Here is a 20,843-nt window from a genome sequence, read left to right as displayed (position 1 = left end):
GATTTCTAAACTATGTGCAAACTTGTTTCACTTATGACTGAAAATTTATGTAACGTTAAGTAACACTCTGAATTCTACACATGAAGGCAAATATGCTTGGTTGACCAAAAACATTAGCCTGAATCCCATCAGTCCCGAGCCTTGTGATTAACTGAGGACTGTCTGGAAGTGAGGAAGAGAGGTCATTTACAGTTTATCGGCATGTAGCTCCCACGGAGGCCTGGCCCTGTTCCCAAAGTGCAGTATGTCAGGAGAGGCGTTTTAACATGAAGTGAAGTACAGGAAAAAAACTCTGACGTTCCAGCATCCCTCATGGCATTCGTTAGATAGCATCTCCTTGTCTGATTTATAAAACATAATTTATTTTTTGAACTTCTTCCTCTTCAGAGCCTTCCATTCACCTTCCTGTGTGGCCAGGCTGTTAAAAAGCTGCTTCACTTTTCGTTTTCTTTCCGCATCCCTTTAAAAAAAAAAAAAGCCCATTTTTGGATACTTTTTGGAGGACATCTTGCCCTTTTTCCTATCTGACCCAATAGCAGTTCACATCCGCGCGGGGCCTGCAACTCCACCCAGGACAGATGGAGGACAAGCGAGGGGAGCGGCCCGCCCTCCCCCCGGCCCAGCACCCACACTGGCGCCTGCCAGACCCCGTCGCCCCTCACCGTTCCATGATCTCTGAGAGCTGCATCCGAGCCAGGAACTGGTTGTCCTTGCGGATCTCCCGGACGGCACCTTTAAATTCTCGCTTGTGCTTGTGGATCAGCCTCTTCCTTTCCTGCTCCTCCTTTGTGCAGCCCTGCTTCTTCCCAAACTCGAGGCTGAAGGTACAAAGCCGGCCTTGAGGACGCAGGGTCTGTGCACCCAGAGCCTGCCAGGCCTCCGGTCAAGGCTGCCCCCAGCCACAGCCCCCGACTCCCCAGGCCCCTCTGGGGCTGGGGTGCTGGGGGGGCCTCCGTACTCACACTTTGACCAGCCGGGGGGTGAACAGTTTCAGTGGCACCGGCTTGCTCTTCTCACAGACCAGCGGCCGATAGTACTTCGGCTGCTTTTCCATTTCCGTCAAAATGCTCCGACTCAGCTCCTGACACGTGATAAAAGCTGACACCGCTGGGCCTGCCCACCGCGGCCTCCGGAGCCCCTCCCTCCGGGCCGCCCCTTCCCCTAGGCCCCGCGGCGGCAGGTGCAGAGCCACTGTGCCCAGAAGGCCTGGCTCTCACGAAGCTTCCACCTTCCTGCAGCGTCCTCATGGCGTCTGGCCTGGCGGGACTTCAGACGCACAGACCCGTCGAGCAACAGAACAGAATGTTCTCTCCCAGAGGAACGTGGGGAGTACACGATGGGGACCAGCCCCTTTGTACACGGGAGCCCCCAGGCCAAAAGGCAGGCGCCCTTCACGGCTTCCTGTTGCCTGGTGCCAGGGCAGTGGGACCATCCTCAGAACCCGAGTGACCGGGGAGGGGCGCGGGGCCTGGAGCCGCTGCCCAGGCTGATGGGGGCGGCCGGCCTTGAGTCCCAGCGCTGGAACACCCGTGACAGAAACGCCCACCAACCTGCCCCCACTCTGGGACACGGCCGTGCCAGGGGAGGCCTCACCTGGAGCTCGGGCGGGCAGCTGCGGGCAGCCAGGTGCTCCGTCAGGAGAGCTCGCAGGGGCCGCACGATGTCATGGAAGGAGGGCAGGGTGCCATAGGCGGTCACACAGCGCCGCACCAGAGCCAGACACACAGCCAGGCAGGACAGCCTGCAGGGGTGACACCCGGCCTCAGGGCAACAGGAAGGAAGGGCCCCTCCCAGTCACCAACAAAGCCCATCATCTTGGCAAAGATGAAAACCTTCCACTGCGGTCCTGGGCCGCAGGACCCTGAGGTCAAACATCTACCCTGGGCAAGCCGCAGGACCCTGAGGTCAAACATCTACCCTGGGCAACGGCTGCGGCCACTGGTGGCTGATGGGATCAGGAGTTAAAGAAAACATCCTGCTTCCCTGAATAGGAAAGAACGTTGCGGGAAATGCAGCAACAACTTGGAAAGAGTACTTGGTGTTTTGTTTTGTTTTTTTAAACAGAAGAAAATCAAAGTTTAGTAACACATATACATGGGAGAAACCCAAGAAAACTGACTCACTACAATGGCTGGAGCCCTCATCTTAAATAAACCCCGTTGTAGTTTTTAAATTACTAAAACTATTTCCAATATCAAGCAGATATACCTTGAAAATAACACACATTCTGGGAAAGTTATTTTTTCATGGAAAAAAGTGGCCATGAGGATGTGAACAGACATTTCTCCAAAGATTATGAATGGACAGTAAGCACATGAAAAGATGCTCATTACTAATGATCGGGGAAATCAAGTCAAACTCATGAGACACCACCTCATACCCATGAGGATGGCTACCATCACAAATCCAGAAATTACCAAGTGTTGACAAGGATGTGAAGAAACTGGAACCCTCATACGCTGTTGGTGGAAATGTAAAATGGTACAGCTGTGGAGGAAAACAGCATGGAGGTTCCTTAAAAAATTAGAAATAAAACTATCATCTGACCCAGCAATTCCGTCTCTGGGTATAAACCCAAAAGAACTGAAAGGAGAAACTGGAATAGATACTTGTACCCCCATGTCCATAGCAGCCTTATTCAGAATAACCAAAAAGTGGGAGCAACCCAAGTGTCCACGGATGGATGAATGAATCAACAAAACGTGGTCCGTCCACACAATGGAGTATGATTCAGCCTTAAAAAGGAAGGAAATTCTGACACCTGCTAAACATGGATGAACCTTGAGGACACTACACTCAGTGAAGTAAAACAAGTCACAAAAGGACAAATCCTGTGTGATTCCACTTATATGAGATGCAGCAGAGGAGTCAAATCCACAGACCGAGAGGAGGACGGTGGGGCTTGGGGTGTGGCATGGGATTAGTCTTTAATGGGGACAGAGTTTCAGTTTGGGAAGATGAGTAAGTTCTGGAGATGGAGGGTGGTGATGGTTCCATAACAGTGTAAATGTACTTAAGATGCCACCGAACCATACATGTGGTTAAGAAAAATGGTTAAGATGGTAAATGTTATCTGCATTTTAACACAATAAATAAATTTCAACAAAAAAAATTCAAATAACCATAATTTTTTTAAAAATCAGAGAATGGAAGGACTTACAAGAAAAAGTCCTAGCCCCCTCCTCATTCTACTTCTACTACTACAGACTGAATGATGTGACCCCACAAAATTCCCTTGTTGAAACCTAACCCCTAACGTGGTGGTATTTGGAGGTGACTATGTCTCCCAGTCCAGGAACACAGATGTGTTTCCATTTATTTATGTCTGTTAATTACTTTCAGCAATGTTTTGTAGTTTTCATCGTACTAGTCTTCCACCTCCCTGGATAAGCTAATTCTTAAGTAATTTTATTCCTTTTGATGCTATTGTAGATGGAATTGTTTTTGCAATTTCCTTTCAGACTGTTGTTTGTGTGCAGAAATACAACTGACTTTAGTACGTTGACTCTGTATCCTGCTACTTTGCTGAATTCATTTATCAGATCCAGTAGCTCTTGTGTGGAACCTTTAGGATTTTCTACGTATAAAATCATTTCATCTGTGAACAGAGATAATGTGGGTGCATCTTCAAGGCTGGGTGCTGGGTCACGTCTGGCTCCCAGCCTGGCCTCTCTGAGGACTAAGTGGCGCCGCGGCCCAGAGCCCCGGGCCCGCACGTACCTGGTGTGGTTGGCCTCTGTCTCAGTCTGGGCTTTCAGTCCTCCTGCCCACTGGAGGGGGAGGCTTCTCCTGTGCCACGTGGCCGTGGCCTCCTCGTCAGAAACCAGGAGCAACTCTGAGCTCTTCCCAAGTGCTCTGAAAGGGCGCACCAGAGTGTAACCTGGATCCCAAGGGGGACAGGGACAGAGTCGGCCTCCGAGGCTACCGGGCTCGCAGGGCAGGCTCTGCGGGGTGAAGCCTTTGGAGGTTCATTTTAACAAACACGCGCTGTGTTTACCACCAGAGACAAGCGACGGCTTTGACAGGGGTGCTTGGGCCAAGTCCAAGCACAGACCAGGCCCCTGCCCCCGTGGGCAGACTAGACTGAATATCAGTAAGAAACGACGGACAAAGGAAAAGCAGAGGAGGGTGAGGTGGGTTTGTCAGGAGAGCTGGGGGGGTGGGGCAGGGTGCAGAGTTCACCAGGCCAGAGAAGGCCTGCTCCAGAGACCCGGGGAGCGAGCAGGACTTAACCCCGTCGTCATCAGAGGAGCAGTCGAAGCAGACGGAAGGGACTGCCGGGGAAGGCGCCAGGCCGGGTGCGGTCCAGGCACGGCAGGGTGGGCGGTGGCTGGGCAGAGGGAGGGGGGCGTACGGGCGACAGCCAGTCCGCTGGCCACTCCCGACTCCAGCGTCCAGTGCCCTCCACCGGGGCCCCTCCCCCGGCACTGCAGCCACCCTGACGTCTCGCTGGGGTGTGGATGCCCCCCCGTGCCCACCTCACGGCTGGCAGAGAGGAGCCCACAGCGTAGGGCTCAGTGAAATCAGGGGCAAGAGCCACACGCAGGCAAGTGTCCATGTGAGGTTACGAGGGGAAAGCAGAAGGGCAGGGAAGGAAAAAGAAGGCCGGGAAAGCAGACCCTCTAGACACGGAGGAGCGAGGGGACAAAGGTGGGCAGCTCCTGGAGGGCGAGGGAGCCGCGAGTGGGCGGAAGCGTGGGGAGGCGTGTCGGCATCCTGTGTGGGGGAGGGGAGGGGAGGGGAGGGGAGGGTGTGATGGTTCAGAAGAGCAACCACTGCTGAAACCCTCTCAGAATACTGCTGTCCACGAGCTCCTTCCAACACTGAGAACGTCGTAGGAACTACAGGAGCGGTGCTGCCACCTAGAGATACACTGTGAGCTACGCAAGTTAAAGTGTTCTTGCTGCCACATAAAACGAGTAAAAACGAAAAGGTCAATCTTAATGGATGTATTTTGTTTACTCTCCCCCCCCCCAAATATTATTTCAACACACAGTCAATATGGTAAACCGCAGTATTTTATATATTTCTGGTAGTTAATCTTGCCATCTGGGGGGTACTTTACACTAAGCTCAGATTCCCCACACATGGAAACGGGCTACTGTGCTGGGCAGATAAAGTGGGATCCTGATTTTTTTCAAAATGCGGGTATATACATACATCCACACAGAGGGAAAAAAGGTGCTACTCTGGATGATAGACTTGAGATTTTTCTGTCTTCTTTCTAACTTTCCCATATCCTAAGCTTTCTACAATGAATACCAATTACTATTAAAAGTCTTAAAATTTCTCAAGTGTCATACATTTGAAAACACTGCCTCGAATCGACTCACCTTGGCTCTGCTTGTTGGGAGTTGCGATGTAAAGAACCCCAACAAGAAAATTGATAAGCTCAGGTATGAACCTCTGGGACAGGGACGCGTAGTCCAGGAACACGCAGCACACGAAGAGCCCCTTCACCACGTCTTGGAGAGAGTGGACGGGACACTGGCAAAGGAACACAGGGCCCGGCGCCCTCTTGGGAACAACGCTCGGAGCACTGCGGCCGCCTGGCTTCCGCGGGCCCCGACCTTCCTCTGCACGGAGGGGAGCGCCGCCCCGCCAGGCAGGGGGGAGGCGCGAGACGCCATCAGGCGAAGAGCTCTGTCATCGTAAGGTCCCACCCTTCCGGAGTGGAACACTGATAATCACCACAGCAAGTGGGCACCGCTCATACGCCCCCTCAAGGAAAACGGAGCTTTTTGGACTTTTAAAGCCAAAAGGGGAACAGAACCCCAGATCAGACACGATGCCTTCATGTGCTTTCTGGGGTCACGCCCTCTGCCACCTCGTCCGGGAGCTCTGGGAAGGAGCTGCTACGCAAGCCTTGTTGACGAGCCTTTCTTACTCCTGCCCCAAGGAGGGTCAGTCTCCACGGCCCCGCTCAGCCCCAAGGAGGGTCAGTCTCCACGGCCCCGCTCAGCCCCAAGGAGGGTCAGTCTCCACGGCCCCGCTCAGCCCCAAGGAGGGTCAGTCTCCACGGCCCCGCTCAGCCCCAAGGAGGGTCAGTCTCCACGGCCCCGCTCAGCCCCAAGGAGGGTCAGTCTCCACGGCCCCGCTCAGCCCCAAGGAGGGTCAGTCGCCACGGCCCCGCTCAGCCCCAAGGAGGGTCAGTCGCCACGGCCCCGCTCAGCCCCAAGGAGGGTCAGTCGCCACGGCCCCGCTCAGCCCCAAGGAGGGTCAGTCTCCACGGCCCCGCTCAGCCCCAAGGAGGGTCAGTCTCCACGGCCCCGCTCAGCCCCAAGGAGGGTCAGTCGCCACGGCCCCGCTCAGCCCCAAGGAGGGTCAGTCTCCACGGCCCCGCTCAGCCCCAAGGAGGGCTGGCTCTGATGGGGAGGTCCTGACGTACCTTGGTTAGCAGCTGGCTCAGACACAACAGTGCAGGCGTGACCACCGGATGCCAGAAGTCAGAGGTTGGAAACAATATCCCAGCAATTTTCAAGTAAATTAGCTGGAAAGAAAGCGCCATCACACGGGTTAAAGAAGGGAAACACACAACCTGACGCATATCTTTGAGCTGTTCTGCAGAAACTAAGACCACCACCCACCGAGGATGGTGACCGCAGGCTGCCCACGAGCACTAGACCCCAGACGGGTGGGAACCAAATGGCTGATACTGAGATCCCGGAAACATCACCCTGTCACCTCAGCACCAACCACTCAGAAGAAAGTCCACGAGCCGATCACACCCTGTGACCCTCACCCTTTATGTTGCCTTTAAAACCCCTCCCCTGAAGGCTATCAGGGAGTCCGTGTCTTCTGAGCACGAGCTGCCTGTGCTCCTTGATGGGTGCCTGCAGTAAACGCGGTACTTTCCTTCCCCACAACCCGGTGTCAGTCGGTTGGCTTTGCTGCGCGCTGGGCAAGGGTGGACCCCAATTTGGTTCAGTAACAACATCATCTCATGCATCCTCACGCCGGCCTATCGGACAGGTACCACTGAGCCATCACTACCGCCTACAGCCGGGAGAGAGGCCAGGCCCGTGCAGCCCAGGACGGAAGCCTGGGCAGCCTGCCAACCCCACTGGCCTCCCTGCTACTCCTCGCCGGGGACAAGCTCCGGGGAGGCAGGCTGGATACCTTCGGCCACAGCTCGGGCACCCACCTACCCCAGGTCACACAGAGAAAGGGGCCGAGGCCGCGGACACTGGCTCAGGTGCCTTCCTGAAGAGTGTACTGACCCATCAACATAAAGCCGGACTTTTACACTCCTGCCAGTCGCCCTTAGTTCATTTCAACACGAAGACCAGAAAATGGAACGGACTGAGCGGTATTTCTTCAGTGACCAGAGCTGATGACATGGCCCACGGCTGTTGTCAAATGGTCGAAACCTCAGAGAGGTCAGAGGTCACTGTGCACAAGCAGGTGGAGCAACCAGCCCACAGGTTCAGGTCCTCAGGAAAATACACCCCGGGTTTGCCATCAAGACTAAACACGGCACCGTTCACGTAGAAATCAAACCAGGAACTTTGCTCCTGAGCACACGTTAGCTAGTTGTTAACAGGTCAGCAGTCCTCCCAGGCCTGGCCCAGTGTGCCCTCCAGATGGCTGTGGAGGCTCTGGGGCAGACCACCCTCTCGAAGCCCCCAGCCCCTCCATGCCATGGCAGCACACTGGACGGCTGGTGGCCGCAGGTCAACGGCTGGATGAGACATGCCCACGGCTTACCACGTCCAGGCCCGGGAAGGCCGCCCGGCCTGTGGTCTCAACCATTCCTTCCATGTCGTGCATGGCATCTCGGAGGACAAACTTCACGGCGCTGCTTGCAGCTTCAGGAAACATCTGGCAAAGGTTATACAACTGCCTGTTAATCAGAGACATAAGTCAGGGGAGAATGTCTGTAGGTAACAAAAACATAGAAAACCCCCTCAAACCACCCACGTTTATCATCTTCCTGTGAAGTCACCTGCCAACTGAGCTAGAGCTGGAAGCCCCTGGATGAATGCACTTTTCCTCTTACTGACACCTGGCTGGCCGTCTCGGTGATCCAGGTAGTTTTCCTAATAGTGTTTTATAATAACCTATATTCGTTTTTGCTATTTGCTAAGAACCTGGTCATAACTTTTCAGTAGCGGTGGCAGAAGTAGCTCTGTTTATACAAGTAACAGCACGGGAAGCATATTCTAAGGGCCAGACGTGGCCGACAGTCCTGAACCCAGTGGTGCCTCCCAAGCACTCCTGGGGGCAGAGGCTGGCACGGGGCAGAGGGGTGTGCAGGTGGCCAGCCCGAGGGTGCCACCAGGCACCTGCTCTCGCAGACCCTCCCAACTCAGCACCCTGCCCGCTGCGCCCTGCTCCAGCCACCACGGGGCCAGGAGCCACCGTGCCGCTCTGCTCTCACGGGGCCTGGCGCAGAGCCCGGCCCGAGCCCCCGCGCAGGACAGCAGCAGGCGGGCGAATGAAACAGAAAATTAGCCGTCAAATATAAATAAACCTGAAGGGGCCCTACTGTCTTAAAGTCGATTCGTTTGCAGTTAAAAACAGGTCCCATCTCTAGGGCGACGGGAGCATCGCGTCAACATGACTTAGGAGCAGGATGGCGTACGGAAATCACCGCAGCTGTGCGAGCTGTGGGCCCATTTGTAAGGCTGCCTTAGTAACTCCTAAGTTATTTTATGACTTTACTAAAAGGCACAAAATTTGTTCAACTCAGCCCCACGTTCCAGATAACGCACCCCGTTTTCACTTACACAACCAACTTATCGATTCCGCCGAGGTCTGGTGGATCACTTGTAGCCAAATCTCCGACGTATTCCAAAAGGAAGCCAAACAGTTTCTGCAGGAACAGGGTTGGGGCCAGAGCTCAGGGCTGAGCCCAGAACGGAGCCGCGGCACAGGACGCCCTGCCCGCTGTGCCCCCGCACCGGGTGGGGCGAGGGCCTCAGGGCCAGCCATGGGGGCCTATGACCCAAGGCAGCCACAGGAGCGAAGAGCACAGGGCCCGGGTGTGTGCTGCCTCGGCCGGCAGGCGACACCTCAGTCCTGGACCAGGAGCGCGCCCGGCCCGGCGCCTCGTTCGGTAAACGTGCGGCCTTTACGCAAAGAGGACGAGGCACATCCCTAGTTATCTCTTTCCCCAAAGCCTGGCTTTGCTGCGTGACGGGTGCGCGAGGTGGACTCAGTATAAACTGAGGTCAACAGCGCGGCCTCCTCCTGGGCCTGCCGTGGGCCCTGGAGCTGACACACGTCCAGGCCTGGCTCTCTGCCCCCCGACCCGCACCCCACCGTGAAATCTCGCGGCCGTAAGCACGGGGTGCACTTCGGGACCACCAGCTTCACGGTTACGACGCCCACACAGACCAGGGCTCTTCCCCGACACTCCCAACACTGCAGACAAACGACTCCAGCATACTTCTAGTTTTGCTTTGTTTCCCACTGCGAGACTTGGATGGTTGCATTTCTGAATTCTCTCCACAACCAAAAGCTGCTCTTCCATCGATCTTCCCGATAATAAAGACTTCAATTCCTCGTAGGATTTGGGAGCTATCAAAAAAATACAAAACACACTGCACGCTTAACTTGTAAAATGAGAATTACATTTCTGGTAACGGAGATAAAAACTGAACACAAATTAAGTAATAGAACTTCTTTTACTTCACCCAAAGAAATACTTCCGCCTATTTTATGGAAACACTCATTTTGTGTAATTACCACACTGCTTCTAACGTGTGCCCGCGTGCCTGCCAAGGGTGAGGCTCGAGGAAACTGGGCTGCCTGCAACCAGCCTCGACAAAGAAATGACCCCAAGCTCCCCTCCAGGCAGAATCCCGCCAATGCCCGACACGGGGAGGGCGGAGGGGACAGTGCACGGGCGGGGTGGCCGCTGGGACCGTTCAGAACAGGCTGGAAGCTGGAAGGAGCCCCACGAGCACAGCAGCCAGCTCCACCCACCGGTTCAACCGCTCTGGAAACACCCTCAAGTCGCAGGACAGCTTAGGCCTGCGGACTGGAGCACGTGGGACAGAGCAGCCCACCGTGTGCTACGTGCCACGTCACGAGGCCTGAGCCCGGCTCTGCGGCCACCCTGGCCCACAACGGGCCGACTTGTCAAGCGGCAGGGACCCCCGCCGGCGGCCTGCAGGACTGCTGCAGTCACACAGCAGAGGCTGACGTGCTGCCCAGAGCAGCACTCGGGTCAGATCCCAGGGGCGTCGCGGAGAAGGATGACCGTTCCTGTCTGCCACCCAGGACAGCACAGATGGGCTGTGCCCGTGTGTCCAGGCCCGCACCCTGTCCCACTCCATGACGCAGCCCGTCAGGCAGACGCCACCAGGTCACTGCGGCCACTCCCCAGTTGTCTGCCTACCTGCGAACGTATAGGGCAGCTCGGCCCTGGCAGCCTCCCGGTCATCGGCTGTCGACCGCTCCCCAGGATTCGGACGCCGCTCCTCCTGGGTCCTCTCGCTCCCGTCCTTGCTCTCCACATCAGACTCCAGGCCCGAGGGGCCGTCCGGGTCATCGCTCTCCTCTGGGTCCCCCGCGCTCGAGCCTTTGCCCTCTTCCTCTTCGCTCTCACTGCTACTGGCTTCCCCGCTTGGCTCTTCCTCGACGTTCATCTTCCCATCCTGGGAACAGAACGCGGGAACCAGGGGCATCACTCCTCAGGGACAGCAGCTGGCACAGCCTGTGACCGTGTCCGAGGGCCGTGCACGCACAGACGCTTTAGGCAACTTGTCTGCCAGGAACACGCGGCCCGGTGCTGCACTGTCCGCGGGCGTGGGGCCTCTCTCCCACCTCCTTCGGGGCTGCTACACGTCACGGGGCTGAAGGCCTGGGAACCGCCGTCCCCGCGCCCTGCCGCCAGGCCCCTGGGCAGGGCTGGTCTCGGCCGGGGAGCAGGATGCGGACGGCGCCCCCGCGGGTGGGCTCCGGCTGCTCTGAGCGCCTGGCAGCCCTGCTGCGCGTGGGGCTGGGCAGCAGCTGGGTCACTGGGGGCTTCCTGGCACGTGGGCTGCACGCGGAGGTGGTGGGACCTCAACACCGGAGGGTGACCCCTGACAACCCCCCCAGATAACCCAGTGTTTTGCGAGCACCCAGTTCCCCGTCTTGGAACCCTTTCTGCTCGAGACCCCGGGCCCCCTCCTGTCTTCCTGCCCCGAGCGGGGCCGAGGCTCCGAAAGGGGAGAGGGGTAGAGAGCTAATGGGGCTTGGGACCGAAAAACCTCACCAGCTTTAGAAAGAGCCACAGAGAAACTGTTTCTAAAAAGACTCACAATTTCCATCTGTGGTAAACCTATCAAGTGAAAAACCAGGAAATGTGTTCCTTTAAATTAAAAAAAAAAAAAGGAAACGAAAGCAAACATCTTACTTTGTAAGAAAGCAAACGCCTGTCATCTTTGTCTAGTACGAAGCCATCACTTAAGTCATCCGCCGACGTGTGTTTTGGTCTCTTAATGTGTTCATCCTCCTCCTTTCCAAGCATCCTCCGGAGTCTTTCAGCCTGAGCAGGCAAGAGAGAAAAGCTGTCTGCTATGCTGTGAGCATGTGGCAGGGACGCACGCTCCAGGTTCCCTCAGCCGTCGCAGCTGCTTCAGGCCTGCCTTCTGCTTTCAGTCTTCAATCAGACATGCAAACCCTTGGCAAGCATCGTGTGGAAGATTTATTTAACAAAAATAAAAATACTGCGGCAGAAGTATGTTCCAGTCACAAGGAAGGAAAAGCTGTTACCCTGAGGGCTTTCTGGCCAAATGATAGTGGCCAACCGTCAGCTTCACTCACCACCAGGCCCCAGAAGAGGAACAGGACGCTTTACACTGAGGTCTGCATGCCATTTAGCAAGCAGCTCAGCTACTTTGTCCCACTGAACCATGCAATGGCCACAGGAGACGGCCCACGAGGGGGGTACTGAAAAGGCCAGATGCATGACAGTATGCAGTACTTCATTTTTGTTTTGTAACGTAAGGAAAGTTTAAAAACCTTTAAGAGAAAAAAGGTGAGAAGGTAGTGCACTATATCACTAGCAGCTGTTCTGAGGTAAAGGGATTAGAAAGAAAGTCATTTTTAATTTGTTATATTGGGTATTATCTGTATTTTTTTTCCTTTTATAGTTAAAAATATAGTAAAACAAACATAAACTTGTTTAGAGGCTAAAAAGATTCCACTGGTAAAACACAGCACACCTTCAGCCCATCGAACAAAACAAAGTGGAAAGGGTCTTTGTGGTCGTAGCCGCTTCCCAGAGCGGCACTGCCCCCGCCCCCCTGCCCCCCCACCCCAAACACCTCCAGGCCCTCCAGCCGCTCCTGCTCCTCCTGGGCCAACTCCTCCTCCGTTTTCATCCTGTTAGAGGGCTGTGCTTTCATTTCAAAGCCGAGCTCACGAACCATCATGTCGTATGCGTCAGGCTAGGGCAGAAAGAAGACATTTTTTTTTAAAGGAAAGACCTGCATAACTAGCTTCCTGCACATCCCAGTGGTGGCTGGACATCCTTACGGAAGAAGCTAAACCACATCCTAAGCCTTTTCTTCTTGTGTGAGAGAGGCCTGTTCTAATCAGTCTCGAGGATGCCTTTAGGTCATATACAACTATTTGCTCCTCGAAAATTCTCAAAGTATATCTGCTTTAAGAAAACTAAACCTTGCTCATCTAGGCATTAAGCCCCCCAAATGGGATTTTGGGGGAAGCAACAGTAAGATCGACTCACAGATGTGCAGACGGCCACACGGCAAGGTAATCTGGTGAAATCCGAGTATTTTCTAGAAACCAGCAACTCAAACGAATGCACCTTTTCTAACAATTTAGACTAAAAGCAATGTGGTAGGAACCAAATATTGTCCAGAAGGAAAAATAAGTAAACGTATGTATCAGTACACATACCAAGTCTTCTCATAGCAAGAAACAACCATTTACTTTCATTATTCTGGAGTAGATAGTGAAGTAACTTTTAGTCTATTTCCACCCTGATGTAACACACGTCAGATACCTCAATATAAAAGTTTAACAGAAAACTTAAGTTCTCAAAGGGAGAACAGACGCCTGGCTCCCCCTCTTCTGCAGAGAAAGGCTGGGTCAATGGTCGTGAGCCCGGGCTGACTGTGAGGTGCTGACCCCACCTTGGGTTTCTCCTTTCCACCTCTGCTCTCGGACTTGGGTGTTTTACGGGCCAGGAGAGTCTGGATTTCTTTCCAGTCTTGGTCTAGCTTCTCTGTGAGTTCAAGGGCGTCTTCTCGTTGAGACTGTCTCTCCCTCTGGGGAAAAAGAACAGAAATGTACCCCATTACTGCCGGCCTCCAGCAGGTGTCCAGGCCCCACTGGACAACCGCTCAGCCTAACATGACAACAGGAAAAGAGGCCACGAGAAATTAGCATCTCAGGATCCCATCACGCAGAACGAATTTCCTGCTGTAAAACTGCTCTCCTAGATGCTCTGAGCAGTTTGCCGTTAGCAAAAGCAGTGATGTTTTGCGACTCTTGATACGTGCCAAAACACTAAAACCAACCCTCCCCCAAAACCAAAACCCCAAAACCAAAACCACAAGAAACCATCAGAAGTACATGCTTGGGGCTTCCCTGGTAGCGTGGTGGTTAAGAATCCGCCTGCCAATGCAGGGGACACGGGTTCGAGCCCTGGTCCGGGAAGATCCCACATGCCACGGAGCAACTAAGCCCGTGCGCCACAACTACTGAGCCTGCGCTCTAGAGCCCGCATGCCACAACTACTGAGCCCGCGTGCCACAACTACTAAAGCCCATGCGCCTAGAGCCCGTGCTCCGTAACAAGAGAAGCTTCCGCAATGAGAAGCCCGCGCACCGCAACGAAGAGTAGCCCCCGCTCGCTGCAACTAGAGAAAGCCCACGCGCAGCAGCAAAGACCCAACGCAGCCAAAAATAAATAAATAAATAAATAAAATTAAAAAAAAAAAAAGGAAGTACATGCTTGATGAAATTTAAAATGCATTTTGTATTCCTATTCAAAGTGAATGCTTTTTATTAAATCCATAGAAAATATTAATAAATACAGCCTAAAAATGCACAGGGAGAAAAAACCTGAAACGCGTTAGCAGCGTGTCTCAGGACGGTGCTGCTCCACATTGAGAACGTTAATGGACGCACCTTCTCCTGCTTTGACTTGGCGATGAGCTCCTCAATCAGCTCTCTGCGTGACTTTGGCTGTTCCCCCTCCTCGCCTTGCTGTTGAGAGGTCTTCTTGTGAAGCAGCCCGCCGCCTCCTCCAAAATGGGCCGCCGTCAACTCGGCTGCAGACAAAGAGCAGAAAACCCCTCTGTGAAGCCAGGCCCGGCTGCAAAGTGGGTTTTGCAGTCGCTCTGCCAACGTTTCTTCAAGCACGGTCCTGAGAGGGGACTCCATGTTTAAGAGAAAACTCTCACCCACAACGGCCGGTGAGACTACAGGCACAGCGACACAAACCCCCCAATATGAGCCCCTCCGAGAAAACCCAGAGGCATAAAAAGACCAAACGGCTATGATCCAAGTGACTGGAAACACCAAGAACCTTTTTTCCAATGTGTTAACGCCTCACGGAAGATGCGCAAACGCCGCAAACTAGCTGGCACCTGAGTCATAAGAGGGCGTGCCAGGACCAGGGCCACTTCACACCCTCCCTGTGTCTCACAGAAAGTCCTGGGGGCAGGGGGCGGAGCCAGCAACTAGAGTCACTGATTCCTAGGCTGCCAGAGCTACCAGGGAAGAAGACAGAAACAAAACACTGGGACTCATCGATTTTGGAATAGAAAGAAACTTAAAAAATCCCATTTCTTGGAAGAGAAAACAGAGGCTTAGATGCTAAGCAACTGACTTCAGATCTCATCCAGTAAGAGAAACAGCTCCTGCCTGTAGCCCTCTAACCCCGTCAGGCCCACACCCCGCCGTCTCCGCGCCTGCGCTCTGCCACCCCCATCATGCCTCCTTCACTCCCCCTGCAGTGGACTCTGGCCCGATTTAAAGGCCAATGCTCGCTCCTCTGCGCAACAGCTCCCTCCTCCAGGGAAGGCTCTCTGCGGACTCAGGCCCCCACTGCCCTCCTGATGCCTCCCCTGGGCTATCTGACAGGTACCCCAAACCCCCCTGCTCATCCTGCTTCCTCTCCACCTCCCGCGCCTACGAGAGAATTTCAGGAAGACCTCTTGGCCTGCCCTAGCCAACTCTGTCCTTCCCCACTCAAGTCCCTCCGGCTCCCGTTCCTGAGTAAAAGCCAAAATCGTTCCCGTGGCCCTGGGAGCCCGGCCCACCTGTCTGTACCATCGCCCCCTCCAGTTACCAGGCTTCTGGCTGGTCCCAGACCGTGACACCACCAGAGGCCTGCACGACTGCCACCTCCTTCGTGACCCTAATCAGGACTACCTGGCGTGTCCCAGACCGCCCTGACTTCATTTCCCCCACAGCACTTCTACTTCCGACTGGCCTGCGGGATTTAGTGATTATTTAGTTTATTGTCTGGGTCTCCCCAGAAAACTGAGCTGCAGGTAGGTTTTACTCACTGCTATTTCCCCAGAGCCAAGGGCACTGCCTGGCACATAAACCAGTATTTGTTGAATAAATGGATCAGTGAATGAGTGATTCCTCTGCTTCCTGCAAAGTTTAGCATATTAGAAAACACTATCATTTAGCATTCTACTAATTCAAGATTGTTTACAATATTTTCTGAAAATAAAAATTTACAAAACATTAACTAACGAGGTGGTATTATATAAAAGATTCCAAAAAGGATTCTTGGAGAAAAGAAAAAAAAAAAAAATCCGTCAGTGTGCTTATATTGATGATAGGATTTAATTAGAAAATTAGGGTTGATTTTTAAGATGAAATTCTCCTAATCTAGGAGAACATATAAATTATGTAGTTGAACAAAATAGGATGTTTCCTAATGATCCATTTTAAAAGGTACGGCAAATATATTTATTTTCAAATGTAAGAGGTTACCTGGAAATGTGCAAGTTACCTGGATTCTGATGAGCTCATACTAAAGATCAGAGGAGGATAGGAAACCTCAAATAAACAGTTGAGTCCCCAGGACCCAACACCTGGCAGAAGCGGAATCCAACTTCTCCTCTCGTCAGCCAACCGTCACAGCCTATCGTACCAACGAGGCCGAGGCCGACACCTTGTGATGAATGACCAGGCCGCCGAACGTGAAGGTGTCACGGCAGTCCCCTTCAGTCACAGTGAAGGTGAACATGTTTAAAGCGAGGCGTGCACAGAAAGTCCTGAACAACGGAAAGTGCGAAGAGAAAGGCCCTCAAGATGAACTATGTTCCCTCCTCAACCACGAAGCCTCAGCAGAGTCGTGGTCTACCTCCCGGTGCTGTGGACAGAACCACAGGCCACCCTAATTCCTAGGCCTTCTGCCCCCCCATCACCCAGACCAAAAGGCAGGCATGGGCTTAACGGCTTGGCTTTCCACACACCAGAAAAACCGCTGAGTCAGTTTTAGTTTTGTGCAGCTTTGTTCTGAAGATGCTGAATAGGGGATATTCTAACTTATAAGGATGCGAACTTACGACATGACCCCAACTTTATGGAAGGGCCCAAGATGATCAGACCTGAACCGAGTCCTAACTCAGTTCAGTTGTATATCAGTGTTAACTAATGCCACAATTTAATCCGCTTCGTTATTATCTATAAATAAGAAGCTCAGGACTTCCCTGGTGGCCCAGTGGTTAAGAATCCGCCTGCCAATGCAGGGGACACAGGTTTGAGCCCTGGTCCAGGAAGATCCCACATGCCGAGGAGCAACTAAGCCTGTGCTCTAGAGCCCGCGAGCCACAACTACTGAGCCCACACGCCTAGAGCCCGTGCTCTGTAACAAGAGAAGCCACCTCAATGAGAAGCCTGTGCACTGCAACAAAAGAGTAGCCCCTGCTCGCTGCAACTAGAGAAAGCCTGTGTGCCGCAACGAAGACCCAATGCAGCCAAAAATGAAATAAGTAAATAAATAAATTTAAAAAAAGAAATTAAAAAGAAGAAGCTCAATGTTACTTCCCCCACAAAACTGTCATAAGCAGTTCCAGAGTAAACAAAGACTAAAAGAACTAAGTAAACACTGTTAGTACACACATTGGGTCAGAACTGATAACAGTGGTAGCAAAGCACTGTGGGTTAGTACAGAAGAGCTGTCCTAGGGGTCAGTGAGGTGGGTTTTACCCACAACTCTGACTCACGGGTTGGACGAATCATATTGTTTCTCTGAGCTCATGGGTAAAATGAGCTGGGGTGAAGTTGAAACAAGAGGAGGGATACTGAAGTGCTTTCTGTGATAGACAGACAGAAGGCTGTCTGTCTACCTTATCTACATATACACCTTCTTGAAGATCTCCACCTGCATCTTCTAGGTGTCCAAGCAGGGCAGAGAGAACGTCAGGGCTAAGCAGACTGCCCCTGATCCCAGGCCTCACCCGACAGCACTCCTCGGTCCTCGGCGTCGCTGTCACTATCGACAATGTCGTTATGCTTTTCAATGTCTGCCAAAGACTGGCCGTAATGAGTTAGTTCTTCATCTTCATTTAGGTTGTAGATGCTTTTTTTTTCGTGTTGTCGCTGACAGAATAGAAAAAACGAAAATCAGTCTCCTAAAATTTCCACATCCATTTAACATCAAAAAAAGAATTATTTTTTTTCCCATTTTTGTGCAATGTGACAATGTAGCTTTAAGATTATTCTGGGTCATTTGAGCAACGATTCGGATATAAACAGAACCCACAGAAGGTAAATAAATTAATGGGCCACCCTAAGGCACTGGGAAATCGTGCAGCTCTACCCACCAGGAATGCTCCACAATCCACTCGACCCAGCTGAAGGCAGCAGTTTAGTCCAGAACCCCAGGACGCGTCAGTGCCGGGCACTCTGGTTAAGGTATTTATCCACCTAACTGGTATGTGCAAGAGGCTGCTTCCCCCTTGGTCTAGACAGGCAAGATACACGACTGAAGACCCACCCACTGTGTACTCACAAGAGTATAAACAAATAAGGTGGAAACGGCCTTCTCCTTGTATTTGACTTCTGTGTAAAACTACAGCAAAAGACTGTTTTCCATACCTGTTGTTCCAGAGCAAACCTCTTCATCATCTTCTCCTCTGGGCTTATGTTGCTATTGTATTCTCCAAAGCGTTTATCTCTAAATACGTTGGACTTATCCCTTTCTTTGTATTCCTTTAGCAAAGTCTGGGTGCGCTGAAAAACAGATCATAGAACAATCTCTCATGGGTCCTGGCAACTCTGAGCTCTCATGGCCTGGCAGTCTTAGTCCCCAAAGGGGAGGTGCTTCCACAAGGGGACACAATGCTGGCTCTAAGGAACTGGAAAATGCCATTTTCTACGCCTCAGGCCACTGAGACAAACAGTCCAAAAAACGCCAATCTACTGGCTGGAAAGACTGATCTCAATTACCGAGGAGAAACCGGGTCGCTGCCATACAATGGCAGCAAAGAGGATGATGTCTGGAACCAGGGGATTCACTAGGGTGTGTGTTAGTACTTCCACGCCTAAGACCAAAGGTTAAAGTAAAATGACAACCAAAAAAAAAGCAGAGGTCACTCTACCCAGGTGAAGAAGCCAGAGGAGTTCAGGTTCTAGCTGAGTAAGGGAAGCAGGGAACAATCAGCTGAGAGGCCATTTACGTCAATGACGATGTCAGATCGATTACAGGCACAGACTGCAGCAGCACTGCCTATCTTCTCTTTGCCTGTTATATACGTGCCATTATGTGTATATACAGTCAGTCTTTGTTATTTGCAGATTCTGTATTTGTGTATTTGTCTACTGGTAAAATCTACGTGTAGCCCCAAACCAATACTCTCAGCACTTTCTGGGTCATTCATGGACATGCACGTGATGCCCAGGAGGTGCAGTCGAGAGTGAGGACTCAGAATCCCACCAGCGGCACCACCTCCCAGCGAGGACTTCGGGAAGCGCCTACAGCCTCACCTGTAAAAGGTAAAGAATGGCAGTTCCTACCTCAGGCTCTTAAGGAGAAATGAGAAAACTGAGGCCTGCGTGGTAAAGGAAAACATGCCTCTTCTGGAGCCCATGCAGTCCCCATCCCCACGTCTGCCCCCGCAAGCCCGCCCTGGGGTGTGTGATGCAGCGGTGCATCGGAGTCGGCTGCAACTTCGTCTCGTCTACTACTACTGCCAGCTCCTTGCAATAAGGACGATGTTTGATTCAATCCAAAGATCAACTGGGGCTTCCCTGGCGGCGAAATGGTTACGAATCCGCCTGCCAACGCAGGGGACACGGGTTCGAGCCCTGGTCCGGGAAGATCCCACATGCCGTGGAGCAACTAGGCCCGTGAGCCACAGCTACTGAGCCTGCGCTCTAGAGCCCGTGCGCCACAACTACTGAGCTCACATGGCACAACTACTGAAGCCCGTGCTCCTAGAGCCCATGTGCTCCGCAACAACAGAAGCCACTGCAATGAGAAGCCCGCGCACCGCAACGAAGACCCAACTCAGCCAAAATAAATAAACAAATAAAATAAAATAATAAAATAAATAAATTTATATATTAAAAAAGATCAACTGGATTACATGCTGTGGCACAGAACACAGATTATGAGCCCATGAAGGCAGGGCCAGGTGTTACTTTACCTTTACCTCTCCACCTGCCAGAACACAGCTTAAACGCAAGTGCTCAGTGGCACATAAAGGCTTCACAGGTGTCCAAACCCAGTGCAAACCCCAGCCTTTACCAGCTGTGTGACCTTGGGAAATTTACTTGACTTTTCTGTGCTTTAATTTATTCACTAACTTACTAATGTCTCCTCCTCAGAGTAACAATAAATATCGTTAAACAAACCAATGAGCATGTCTCAGAAGCTGCATAGAGAATGCCACCCGAACTGAATTTGAAAGTACAGAATACTCTGGAACCGTAAGCACAAATAAGCTGGAGGCTATGAGACTTTCCAAGAAGGCAGCATTTCAGTTACCCTGCAAGGGACAAGGTTGTGCGCTTCAAAGGAGCGATACATTCCTTCTTCAAACATCTACTGAGCATCCCATGTAATCCCCTACCCTGTCCCTAACCAGCAGAGCTCGAAGTCTCAACGAGGGCAGGTTGTAAGAGGTTCGCACGGGGGCCGCGGCAGCGCGGAAGTGACGAACTCTGCCTGAGTTGGACTTGTGTGTGGGTCTCCAAGGAGGGACGGCGGTTTTGCAGGGGAATGTTGTCCCCGCCCACGCGGGAGCAGACGCACGAAGATGAAAACAGGCCAGCTGACACGCGGCATACACGACACACGACGTCTCACTGCTCCAGGCGCTGTCCCGAGGACTCTAAGTGGACGCTTCCCATCCTCCCGGCAGCCCTAGGATGTACGTACCACCATCATGGCAGATTTACAGAAGGGGAAACAGGCACCGAGAAGTCAGTCCGCAGCTCGCCCAAGCCTGCCGGCGGCCCCGCGGTGCCGCAGGGGTTCGAGGAGCAGGGCCGCGGGTAGTCCCGGCTGGCAGGCGGGGCCGAGAGGACCCACCCCGGAGGGCCCGGCGCCCCGCTCACCTTCTGGAGGGCCCGCGCGCGCGACACCCCGGGCAGCCCCACGTCGTGGCGCGTCTTCCTGCCCAGGACCTGGAACTTCTGCCGGTTGACTTTCACCTCAAACGGGTTGGCGCGGGGCCTCGCCCGGCCGCCCCGAGCGCCCGCCGGGGCCCCGGGGGCCCTCCCGCGCGCTCCGGCGGACCTGGCCTTCCCCATGGCAACACGCGCCGCACCTCAGGGCGCTGACGAGGAGGTGGCAGCCGGAGCGCAGGCACCCTCTGGAGACACGCGCGGCCCAGCAGCCTAGGAATGCCGCCCCCGTCTCGCGATAACCGAGCCAGCGAGACGTAGGAACGTTGGGTAAAATACTGACAC

General features: G+C 53.2%; 1 protein-coding gene across 1 annotated transcript; it reads right to left on the bottom strand.

Annotated features, from left to right (window-relative positions):
- Positions 1-337: 337 nt before the first annotated feature.
- NOP14 (NOP14 nucleolar protein) lies at positions 338-20,736 on the bottom strand. Its single transcript, XM_082391245.1, has 18 exons — positions 20,490-20,736; positions 18,027-18,161; positions 17,387-17,528; positions 14,091-14,233; positions 13,092-13,226; positions 12,261-12,383; positions 11,348-11,479; positions 10,346-10,604; positions 9,392-9,522; positions 8,730-8,815; positions 7,708-7,843; positions 6,389-6,490; positions 5,334-5,487; positions 3,721-3,880; positions 1,594-1,741; positions 963-1,081; positions 663-818; positions 338-460 (listed from the first exon to the last, which is right to left on the bottom strand). The coding sequence occupies exons 1-18, from the start codon at positions 20,682-20,684 to the stop codon at positions 361-363; spliced, it is 2,556 nt and encodes an 851-aa protein (XP_082247371.1). The 5' UTR covers positions 20,685-20,736; the 3' UTR covers positions 338-360.
- Between the last annotated feature and the right edge of the window lie 107 nt (positions 20,737-20,843).

Source organism: Balaenoptera borealis, assembly GCF_965194805.1.
Source record: "Balaenoptera borealis genome assembly, chromosome: 4".
Taxonomy (NCBI): domain Eukaryota; kingdom Metazoa; phylum Chordata; class Mammalia; order Artiodactyla; family Balaenopteridae; genus Balaenoptera; species Balaenoptera borealis.
Note: the sequence above shows the minus strand (reverse complement) of the source record. Positions and strands in the feature narration are given on the sequence as shown.

Excerpts from the sequence above, each read along its gene's own strand:
- NOP14 (XM_082391245.1), bottom strand. The coding sequence starts at position 20,684 with ATGGGGAAGGCCAGGTCCGCCGGAGCGCGCGGGAGGGCCCCCGGGGCC. Across the intron at positions 9,523-10,345 it reads GCTGCCCTATACGTTCGCAG|CTCCCAAATCCTACGAGGAA; the intron begins GTAGGCAGACAA and ends TTTTTTTGATAG. Across the intron at positions 8,816-9,391 it reads GAAACAAAGCAAAACTAGAA|AAACTGTTTGGCTTCCTTTT; the intron begins GTATGCTGGAGT and ends CTGTTCCTGCAG.